Raw genomic sequence first — 12,458 nt, 5'->3', positions numbered from 1 at the left:
GAAGAAGATCTTTCCATAGCAAGGAAAATCTACACCGCTATTCTATACCATGATATAACTATGAGCAATAAAACTTTGAAATTAAAAATGCAAATAGGTGGTCCAGATTCTTCTGGTCATTGTGATATTCTTCTCCATGTTATAAAAATGTGCATAACAATTAAAAATGGGATTGAAGTGCTTGCAAATGAGGTCTGTAAGGAACCCACTTCTTCAGCGATGGCTTGTAAGGTGTTTGACAAAGAATTTAGGATGTGTTCTGATGGACAGGTCCTTATTTTCTTGAACCTGCTATTATACTTCTGTTTTGTGCCTGCAGCATTGTAGAAAGAAAATGCATTCCATTCCCCATCCTCTTCTCTTAAAGGCAAAAGGAGTCATTTCTCGACTGTGCAAGAAAATGTTTAAGTTTGGCATGAGCTTCATCCCTTGGTCAGTCTAACACATCATGGTGAAATATTGTGCTTCCAGATTTGAAAAGATCTTAAATTGTTCAAAAGACTTGGGCATGAGTATGCAAAAAGAAGGATTTGTCCAATTTGGGACAGATTTAGGTGTGTGATAGTGATTCACTCTGGCACCTCTGCTGGCCACCCCTTCCTTGGGAAGACATGTCTAGGATGATGGCCACCCCCTTCCTTCAGAAGACCTCTCAAGAATGGTGGCCACCCCTTTCCTCTGGAAGACATGTCTAGGATGATGGCCACCCCCTTCCTTCAGAAGACCTCTCAAGAATGGTGGCCACCACTTTCCTCTGGAAGACATGTCAAGGATGATGGCCACCCCCTTCCTTCAGAAGACCTCTCAAGAATGGTGGCCACCCCTTTCCTCTGGAAGACATGTCAAGGATGATGGCCACCCCCTTCATTTGGAAGACATGTCTAGGATGATGGCCATCCCCTTCCTTCAGAAGACCTCTCAAGAATGGTGGCCACCTCTTTCCTCTGGAAGACATGTCTAGGATGATGGCCACCCCCTTCCTTCAGACGTCCTCTCAAGTATGGTGGGCTCCCCTTTCCTCTGGAAGACATGTCAAGGATGATGGCCACCCCCTTTGCTTCAGAAGACCTCTCAAGTATGGTGGGCACCCCTTTCCTCTGGAAGACATGTCTAGGATGATGGCCACCCCCTTCCTTCAGACGACCTCTCAAGTACGTTAATATCTGTATAGCGCTTGCACCCACTATGTGGAATTATTCGCAGGTTTACACTGTGTTTACTGCAAAGTACCATCTTTTAGAAATATCTGAAGATGGGACTCTTCATGTCTCCCACTCTAATTATTTTTTGGGTGATGGAGTTTGTGCTATATCGTACATGACGTTCACTGCCAAGAAACCCTCTGTGGTATAAATTCATGCCCACTAATATTGCACCTATTCTTCCTTTGTCTCTAATTACAATTAAATATTTCAGCATACCTTGCCAATCATTTCCCTGCCAAACTGCTTGGTAAAGGATGTCCCACACTTTTCAGTAATATTATAAAATGAAATTCAAAGACCACTCTCCTGGTTACAAAAAGGAAGTTGATTTGTCATTTGGAGTGTATCCTCTTTTCAGTCAGGTTTAATGAATCACTAGTTGGGGCAAAAAATATCTGATGAACCATTCCATCCACTATCTCGCTTCTCAAAACAAAATTCCAGTGCTTAATTTGTAAATAAAGAGGTGCCGGTGCAAAAAGCCCTCCTCTTAAACACGCGGCTGCTGCAATTAAATGTGCGAGCACGGAATACTGAGTCGGCGGAATCCTGAAGCCATCTCGTGCCTCTTCAATCCATTTACAACCACTCCCTGCCCCAGTGCTTAATTTGTAAATAAAAACGTGCCGGTGCTGAAAGCCCCCCTCTTAACCATGCCGGTGCTGCAATTAAATTTCGGAACACGTAATCCTGAAGCCATCTCGGGCCTCTTCAATCCATATAAAGCCACTCCCTGCCCCTTCAGCTCACTCTTGCAGCTTTCTACTTCCTCCCTTGCTGACGCTTTTTCGTTTTCCCCTCCCCCCGTCTTTCCAATATGTGTCTTTTGCTCACAGCAAATGCTTGAGGCAGAAGAATAAGCCCCAGCCCTCAAAAATAAGTACCGGTGCTCAGCACCGGAAACAACACGCACAAATTAAGCACTGCCCTGCCCCTTCATCTCACTCTTGCAGCTTTTTTTTCCTCCCATTTTGACGCTTCTTCGTTTTTCCTCTTCCTCAGTCTTTCCCGTATGTGTCTTTTACTCACAGTAAATGCCTGAGGCAGAAAAATAAGCGCCGGCCCTCAAAAATAAGTGCCGGTGCTCCGCACCGGAAACAAGCACAAATTAAGCACTGCAAAATTCACTTGCAAATGTCCTCAATGTGTAGGTTCATGGCCTAATAAATGCCAGATATAGTTTCCAAAGTAAAGATGATTTATTTCAACAGAGAAAAACTGGGAGCACTCAGAACCATCTTGACGTTTGTGATTTCATTACATTTCTGCCAATTCAGGACCGGATTCACAAAGGTAGACTGACACTTTTGTGTAAGTTTACTCTTTTTCGGTATTCACAAACTTCGATTTAATACTAACTTTACGACTGCAAAGACAGCGGAGAACTCTGCCCGCAGTCAGGGCGGAGAACTCCACACATAAAAAAGTAGGGCTGTCCTATCTTTTTATTTGTAGTGCCGCCCAGACTAGAGTCTCTGCAGTCGTAAAGTTACTATTAAATCGTAGTTTGTGAATGCCAAAAAAGAGTAAACTTACACAAAAGAATAAACTTACCTTTGTGAATCTGGCCCTGACTGTTTCCGTGTTGTGACCCTGACAACGTTGCTAGAATCCATTTAAATGGGGAACTGGCTATATGCAGTATATCCACAGGATGCCTTTTCAAGTACCAACCAGGGCTTCGCCTCCTAAAGATCTCAATGGTCCTGGAGAAGCGCAGTGGAAGTCCTTCTTTTATCTCGCACTGCAGGCAGCCGAAAGAGTGGCCACATGCTAACATTGTCAGGTCTTTCGTCATCCAGAGATGATTAATGCGTGTTTCTCTTTACTGGATTGAAAAATTGTCTTCACGTGCTGTATTTAGATTGGAATAACTGCATATTAATTTGTTTTTGCAGCTGTCTAAATCAGATATGCAATTTGAGTCCCATATGCATAAGTGAATATAACTTTGTCTTGCAGAAGGCCATCACTGACCATTAGTGTGCTTGACTTATCTGTGTCAATTTATTTGTGATTAATCTTCCTCCTGTTGTCTCTTGTGTTTTGCCATTTTAGTTCCCGTCCTTTATCCATTCACAGAAGAGAAATCCTCAGACAAATCTGAGAGATCCTGACATGATGTGGGACTTCTGGACTCTTCGCCCTGAAAGTCTGCATCAGGTTGATTACCTAATCAAAATTATTTTCTCTTAATCGTAAAGAAATAATTCTAGGAATTTCATTTCTTCACATAGCCTAAGCTGCTTAGACGATTCAAACATGTACTGTGTAAAGCATAATTTGTTCACATGTGCCTGTATATGTGGTCTACCACTTCTGCTTATTGAAGTAAATCCTTTCGCAACTTGTATGTAATGTGTGCACACTTATTTATAATGTTTGTGTACAATGGGGACTTATATGCATGTATATCTATGAATACATGAAGTGTGAACATTACACAGGCGTAGGGTTAGAAATTGTTCCTCTTCCTACAAATTCCATGAAAAATGTCCTTTTAGTTTTGCACTTTGCTGCACTTTCAATGATGGAGACCTCTGCCATGGGGTAGCTGATGAAGGTATTCACAGGGTAGGATTGTCCAAAATAATATTTACCACTTGCTCTGCACATTGGAGGTGCTCTTATGTCCTGGATCTTTCCCACCCTCAGCTTTCTGGTGTTCCCTGATACCTAGTATGTGACTGGGAACTGTTTCTGTTGGTGGTCATCAGAGGTTTGTGTGCTGTACTGCTCACTGATTCATGCATAATATGTGACCCATCATCCTCTTTTGTGTGCATATCAGCAACATTGGCAGTTCCCTCTTTCCCTAGAAACTGTGGATTAGTACCCGCTGAGCTAATGATCAGTGATTTCCTAATGTAGGGTTTCGGCACCCGCAACCTCTTGGATTGATAGCTTGGTTTACAGTGTTCTGGCTTTCACCATCCATTATATGTCAACAACCATTTGCAGCACTGGTGCATGCCTGCTCTGTGTGCTAATATCCATGCAAGATGCCCCTGGAGTCACCTAGCTTGCATTCAGAATTAGGGGCATTGATCCTATGAGAAATGCTCAATTTGATCATTAGGAGGAAGGTTATACATAGAGGGTTTTGATCATTGAGCACTGTATTGATATCCCTTTCCCACAGGGATACCACCCTTACCAGCCTTGTGCAAGTAACACTGAGTTAGTGTCACGACCCTTGTAATGTCTTGTAGAATAACAAGGTGAATCCCCCCTTCTTCCCTGAGAAGCGGTTCTTTCTCGGTGTATCAGCCTCCAGGAGAGTAGGGCGCACCGGTTTTGAAAAGGGAAGAGGGTGGGCAAGATTAGAGGGCATGGAGGAGAGAGGCAGCAAGAAACTCGCTTCCAGCAGGATGGTTGTAGTTGTTAGAAGACATTGGCCTCTCTGAAGTACAGAATGGCAGAACATTGCAGAGCATCACTACTTCTCACTGTCAAGAGGGAAGAACAGAAGGCAGGGAGTATTGAGTAATGGAGTAGGAATTCTATAGCAGGTAAGTATGTCAAAAGCTTGATGAAACTTACCCTGTCTGACAGAAGGTTTCACTGTAACTATACCCCAGGCAAACCAGTATCCATACCCGAGAACCAAAGATGAGATGCATGCTTCTCTATCTGAAGGTAGAATCGGAGTCCCCAAACAAAAGAAGGGCAGATCCATAGCCAGGTACCAAAGCATGTTTTCAGTCAACAAAGCCTTATTGCAATGGGAAGACAGGAGTTGGTGCAAAACTATAATTGAGTTGAAAACCAAGGTCAGTCCAAGACAAAACAAGGCTCAGAACAAAGAGTAGGGAGAAGGGAAACCGAGGTGCAGTTAAATGGAAAAACAACTAAGGTGAGGGAATTGAGATACAAGTGTAAACTATAGTGTCAAGCAAGAGTCGAAACAACTGATGTTGTCAGACACAGTCTTCAGCGTCCACTAATCTGGAAGTCAAGTCCTGGTCCTCAGGTGTCTGAAACAATTAGTTTCGGGCCCAACCCTGGAAGCCATTGTCCTCCACGATTGTAGTTTCCAGCTCCCCGTTGTGGTATGTTTCATGGGTATATTAAGTGGTATCTTGTTTCGAAACCTGATAGGTAACTGATAGTACGTGGTTCCAAGAACAGTTTTCCCAAGTACCAGTCAACTTATTGGAGACCCATCCAAATATTCTGGTCAAGGAATAGTCCTCACCATCCCTTGCTAACTTCCATGTTTGTACCGACAGATCAATTCCATATCTGCTTCTCTGAGCTGTTTAGCAGGCCTGTCTTAGTGAGAGGACAAGCAATTACCTGTGGACGTAGACTAGGGAAATAAATATCCCCTTATTCTACTGTCTTGAAATTTCAGCTCAGCTATGTTGGATGCACTGAGGGCAAAACTGAAGGCTAGGCCTTTCCTGCCTATGCTGGTGCAACTTCCACCAGTCCCAATGCAGCTCCCATGCCGAAGGGCCAGCTACAGGCACAGTTCCCTTATCTCAGCTGGTGCTACCGGCCCTGATCTATGTGCCAGTCCCAGACCCACTTCTGATCATTTCTTCTGGGTCTACATGGATGGGTCTTGCTACTGGAGGTTTGACCACCAGCAAGGGCATAGCTTTGGTTGGGGGGAGCTGTCTCTGGGTGCTACCCCTCCTATAAATGTATTTTCTGGTAAATAGTTGGGTGCAAGTGCTTTCCGTCGGGTATGAGGCAGTGCCTGTTGGATTTCACCAGTAGTTTTTCCATACACACACTCTTCCTCTCTCTCTGTTTGGAAATACTTCAAAATGTTGGTTATTTCACACACTAATGTGCTATCTCTCACCTAGTACCCCTACCAATCCGCATCCCTCTTCCTTTCCGCTGCCCTTTAAGCCTCTTGTGCTCCCTGCTTGTCGTACAATGTATTTTAACATTAAGCGCCAACCTGATTGTTGGGAAATCTAAAGCTCACCCCCCCTAATCTTACTGACCAAGCTATGCTTCAGACCACCAGTACCGTTCCCCAGCAAGAGGTCACTCACAGGGGATGTCGAATCTCACCTGGAGATCAGTATTGGAGACTACGTAGACATACGTCCAACTGACAGCTCCCATGTAGTCTTGGCAAAGGCTTTAGAAGTGCTTTCCATTTAGGTCATAGTGCTTCAAGAAGGACTTAGAGCATGATGTTGTGCCCTTGCTATAGAGCCCTTCTGCCTCAAGCGGGTTCAGGAGTCTTGGAGGAAATCTTTTTATGAGCCAGCAATTTAAGTCTTTGGACAGCAAGTTCCAGGCTCACGTAGACAGTCCAATCTTTGACCCTTTGAAACCTAGATCTCTCGTAGAAGCTTCCCTGAATGGCATAGTGTTGTCCTCCCACATGAATTTAAGTTTCAGAGCAAAAACTGCTGATGTCCTGGGACATATTGATACTGCTGTCAGGACCATCAACGTATACACTGCCAATCATGGCTACTGCTAGGAGCATTAACATTAGCACTGGAAGTCATGGCTTAAGTCTTCACTCTTTAAGCCAAAAGCCCAAGAAAAATCATTCGATCTCCCCTTCAAGGGAAAGAACATTCTCAATCACTTGACAGATGAGGTTCTCCTGTTCTATAAAGTGGGCATCTCTGCAGCTAAACCACATTTCTTCATTTGGTCCTGCCAAGACTCCCGTCCACTCTTCTAACTTTTCATGAGAAGTTGGTTCTCTCACCGCAAATCAGGAGCACAGGCTTCCTCTTCATTTGGGAGCAACCAGCAGTCAAAGAGGAAATATTTCAGAGGGAATGGAAAAAAACATGTCAAGCTCAAACTGTGATAAATCATGTACCGTTCTCTTAGTCCCTGTCTCAGGGTACCAACTCCACACCAGTAGGGTCTAGGGTTTCTCTCTCTGAAACCATTACGGGACCAAAAGAACCACCATTACAAGGGATCTTGCAGCAATGAGGAATATCTTTGCTCTATAACATCCACAAGCACCTTCTTGTAGACAGCCTCTTCCTCGGTTGGCATCTAAAGAACATTTACAGAAGGAAGAAATTCTCCTCCCTCGCAGCAGAAGAGCAGGCCTTGGCCACAGAAATGGTGTATTGATGTTATTACAAATGAGGCATGTAAGATATCAGGCAACACCTGCTCCGTATTACAGGACAAAATAAATATGAGTTCCTTACAGACAACTCTGCACCTCATGAATTAGCCTCACATCAGAGGAATGAGCATGGTAGATTCAGTGATGAGCTTATTATTACAGCCCCTGGCATTGAAGCCTCCTTCTCATGTGGCACCACTGGGACCTTTACCCACATAGATAAGTTGTGCATTATTGAGTCCTACGCCAGTTGTATGCAACATATCAGACATACATAAATTTGGCGAGTGAAGTACATCTACCTTTTCAGTTTTGCATGAGTTGAACTGTGCAATGAATAATTGTTAGGAATGCAGGCTATCACATAATTCACCCAATTTTAGCTTCCTCCTACCACAACTCTGCATTTTGACTTCTTCTTTTAAATATGGTACAGATGATGCCAGGGTCTGCTTAGCTGTGGGATCCAACAAAATCCATATGTACCTTTGAGATGCCAACTGCCTTTCCCTCAGAACAAGGAGTTAATATACAAACTTTCAGTGATGGCATCATTGCCCAACTTCTCATTTGTGGCACGACTGCATACATAAAATTTGGGAGCAGAAAATATAGGTCCTGTACAATTCTGACCTATTACACAACAAAACTTTGCATGACCTCTTCCTGGCCATATTCGTGACTTTTAGGCAAAATGTTGCCTACCAAGACTGCTAAGGCTACCGTTGCTTGGCGGATAACTTCATGTATACCCATTGCTTCCTTCTGCATTGAGTCCTATCGAGTATCTGAACAGACTCCACCGGGGATATGGGCGTATCATTGGAATCCGATAGGCATGTGCCTACCATTGATGTATGCCGGACGGTTATGAGGGATACCTTGCACACATGCCGCTGACAGTATACTTGTGAGTATCTCTTTAGGAGTGATGCTAAATTTTGCCACAAAGATCTGCATGACTTGTTTGCTTAGACATAGGCTATCAGATGCTTCCCTCACCCCGTTCCTTTCACACTGCTGGCAAACATAGTGGTCATGCTGAGAATGAGAAAACGCTAGAACATACAGGTAGGATAAAGTTGCCTTTTTTGTGGCCCGGGTATTATTATAAGTGAATGTGTCCTTGTTCAAAGTAGCTGGTGCTCATGTAAAGCGCTCCAATACCTTCGGGTTGAATTCCCGCAATAGAAAATGCACAAAAAAAACATCCAAAAACTGATGAAGGGCCCTGGATGAGCATGAGGAATGTCAGTGTGTATGATACGGACAACAAGTCTTTTGAAAAAAGTGCCACAGGAAGAAGATTCCAGTGCCCCTGCTAGGTTGAAGGGTACCCTCCAGCATACATCTTATTGTAACAGTGTCACCATAATGTTCAAGTTGTCCATTTTTCATTACTGTCCCATTCTACATGAGGCCCTTGGTTATCAGAAGAAAATGCAGTAGAAGCAATTTAGTGAAAGTGCACCAAACACCAAATATTTGCTTCTCGACCATTCTCCGGTGTGACCCACTCCTCTTTATTTCAGGTGTCTTTCTTGTTCTCTGATCGTGGGATTCCTGATGGCCATCGCCACATGAATGGATATGGGTCTCACACCTTTAAGCTGGTAAACGCCAAAGGAGAACCCGTCTACTGCAAATTTCATTACAAGGTATGTATACATTGCAAGCTGTACCTGTGTTGTGCAGATCCTTAATGGCTATATTCTGCCAGACTCATGACAAGAGGCATATTTACATGGAGTGTTTTGTGGTTCAGCACAGGTGCAAACTAATCCAGCAATTTCACATTCAATCAGATGTGTAAACAAAATATAGGTATTTTGTACTTCTAATGCATTTATGGGACATTGGGTTTATCACAAGTCAACGTGGGAGAAAATCAAGGTGTTTATCACATAAATGTGTATGTGTGTGTGTGTGCGCGCATTTCACTGGGCCCACAATCCAAAATGTTGCATCCTCTATAGCTTTTAAGAAATACCTAGGGGTGGGGGATAAGGATGGAAAGTAGGCCTTTCTTAAAAGATTGAATGTTATTAAACAGACTTATTAAGGAATCTTAAAATGACACAGAGCACATCATTTATTTTGGGGATGGGGCGCATAGCTATACAGCATTTGAGGGCAGTGGAGGGAGGTGTCTCTAGTGGCGCAGGCGCAGTTGGCTGTCATGGGAAACATCATTCGGCAGCCGTTAGACTACCCAAAGGTGTTGAGTGGATTAGCCATCAGCTTAGGGTGGGCAGCCTAACACTATTTGCCCTGGTTCTTCTTCTCTTTGGAACTGCCATAGGATGATTTCATCCCTCTCAGAAAACTGGTTCCTTAACATTTCAGGTGGAAAAAAAGAGATTAGAATGTGGGTACTGAAAATATACTTTCAGGTTGGGGGTACAATAAAATGGTGGACCTTCCACCACAGACTTTTGCACACTCAGGCAAGAGACACTTTTCAAGACAGATATCTCATGAAGGTCAATCCACCAAAAGGCCAGGGAAGAGATATCACACATCATTTGAACTTTACGTGTACCCAAACTCACCTGCTTACACATACACACACAATCCCACATACACACACTCTCCATCACATGCACCCACTCTCACCTGCACGCATGCACACAAAATACATTTAGAAACATTTTTTACTTATCTCAGCTATTAAGGAGGGTCATATTTCAACTCATTTAACTCTATTTTATGACACTAACAGTGAATAATGTGTGATTATTCACTATAAATGCAAAACAAATTAATAAAAAACAAGGAGATTGGAACCCCAACCCGTGTTAGTGTTTCTGGCACTGACTCTACAATCCTTGAGGTCAGGGGTCGCAAATGCAGCGTCAGAGGATGCAAAGGAAAGGCCGGGTGTCACAGCTGCGACCCCTGGCGACCCCTAAATGACATCCATGAAAGGTGACAGGAAGCTCTTGATTTGGGGAACCATCTACACCAACAGTTTGGCGCAGACCCTGTTAAGTTACCAATCAGGACCCACGACTTTGTCCATGTATAACTGGTAGCTTATCGTTGTTTGGTTATCATTAGGGCTGATTGTAATTGTGTTTCCAGAAGTTGATTGCACTCTTCCTAGGTTTTTGTGGTTTCACACAAGGTTTTAATACTTTAGGTATCTGCAATCCAAGTTAATGTCCTGCCACATTTAAAATTGTTTTTTAAAGTCTCAGTGTGTGATCTGTCAGAAGACAATATATTTGTTTAGTCCTAAATATGAGATTCTTGCAGGCAGTTCTACAGGTGTCCTGACTGGTGGGCGCTCTGCTTTTATGACAGATGTACTCACGGATTTCAACCACGCAAGGAAAGAGGTTGAGCCAGGCTTTGAAAACACTGACGTGTATTAGCCAATTTATTTTTCTAAGCCTTGCTCTTTTTAATTATTTTCAGACTAATCAAGGTATCAAGAACATTCCTGTTGAAGAAGCAGACAGACTCGTTTCCACTGATCCCGATTATGGAATACGTGACCTTTTTGACGCGATTGCTAGTGGAAACTTTCCTTCTTGGACTTTCTATATCCAGGTCATGACCTTCGAGCAAGCAGAAGAGTTTCCATTTAATCCATTTGACCTCACCAAAGTAAGTACTGTTCTCTAATTGCTGCCCTATTTGGTTATTGCTTTCCACTTTGGGATTTGCAATTTACTTGGGCATCTCTGGGGCCAAAAAGTAAAAGAGTCACGTCTTCTTTTTGTACCTTCTTTCAAATAACCATGGGAAGCATTATAGCTGGCATAACATTAGATATTAAGGACTTCAAAGTGAATTTTAGAAATGTTGTATCTAAAGCTCCATGTTCCACCACTGACTGGAAAACTTTGGACAACTTATGTCTGAATGTAGATTTGCACTTCGCAGCCTTGACAAATAGTAACTGGAATGGGAAGGCATTGGTGGGAAACAACATCTTGGCAGGTGAGACATACAAGGGGACTCGGACACTAGGGCAGGAAATGGCTGATAAACAGTGATTGGGAGGGAGGCACAGTGAGATGGAGAGAGACAGACACAGGGACTTGCGTAATCAGAACTGTAATTTTCTGGAACAGGGAACACACTGGAACAAGAAAACATGGACCATGAAACTGAAGGAAATGGGCAAAGCCTGGGAGATGTTTACACTAGAAAACAGAGGCACTGGGACGGGACAACGACACTGCCACTGGGACGGGTGTGACATCACTGGGACAGAAAACACAGATACTGAGACGTGCACACAATGTGCTGTATTACGCAAGATACAGATTTGCCCTTTTATTCTAGACAAATAATATTTGTGGGTACTCTAATAGCCAAATCATTGATTCTCCAGGCGTGGAAATCATCAGTCCCCCCTACACATGCGGCCTGGGAGGCAAAAATGGAGGCAACACGGGCAAAAGAAAAATTGTATGCTCAATGGGTAGGAGCATTGTGAAGATACCAGGGGATATGGGGGAAGAGGAGCAACTCGGTGAAAGATTAGGTTTGGGAGGGGGGAAGTTGGAGTCAAGATTGAAGAATCTTCCTATGGATACAGTGGTTCAGATATTACTAAGATAAAGGTATAGGAAAGTATCGAAGCACATTAAGCTGATTTACAGTAAAAGTTATAAGATTACGTTTCGATGTATGAGGTATGATGTACGATTGACTGATATATGTAATGCAAATTACACCTGCAGCAAAAAAAAGGAAAAAAAGAGACATGCACACACGCACTCAAATTGGAAGACATAAACACAGCGCGAGACATGATCACTAGACATGGATAATTGCACAAGAACGCACATGGACACAGCGATTGAAAGCTCATCCCTTAAAAATGTCTGAACTTAACCGCGGAGAAACACAGACATAGACTGGATGTGCAAGCATGAACTCAATGGGACAAGGATACTGTTACTGGACAGATGTACTTTTGGAAGCACTGCCTTTTAGATGGTCGAATGGAGATACGCAGCCACTATGACAAGGAGAGACCGCTACATGGAAACGCTTGACCATAGAAGCTTGGACACAGACAATAACACTTCAACACAGGAACGTAGGCACAATGAAGAACCAGGGTCAGGTAAACAAGGACATGGGAGACTGAGAATCAAACACTGGGAAGATCACAACACGGGTCAGACAAACATGAGCACTCAAGTAATAATGGTGTGGTA

General features: G+C 43.3%; 1 protein-coding gene across 1 annotated transcript in view; it reads left to right on the top strand.

Moving 5' to 3' along the window:
- Nucleotides 1-12,458, top strand: part of LOC138283776 (catalase-like) — a 91,854-nt gene that overhangs the window by 50,723 nt on the left and 28,673 nt on the right. The window contains exons 5-7 of the mRNA XM_069221847.1: nt 3,264-3,368; nt 8,811-8,936; nt 10,699-10,890. Coding sequence (XP_069077948.1) covers nt 3,264-3,368; nt 8,811-8,936; nt 10,699-10,890 — 423 coding nt within the window. The remainder of the gene's footprint in view (nt 1-3,263; nt 3,369-8,810; nt 8,937-10,698; nt 10,891-12,458) is intronic.

Source organism: Pleurodeles waltl, chromosome 3_1 (assembly GCF_031143425.1).
Source record: "Pleurodeles waltl isolate 20211129_DDA chromosome 3_1, aPleWal1.hap1.20221129, whole genome shotgun sequence".
In the NCBI taxonomy this organism is placed as follows: Eukaryota; Metazoa; Chordata; class Amphibia; order Caudata; family Salamandridae; genus Pleurodeles; species Pleurodeles waltl.
This window is presented reverse-complemented; position numbering and strand designations above follow the sequence as displayed.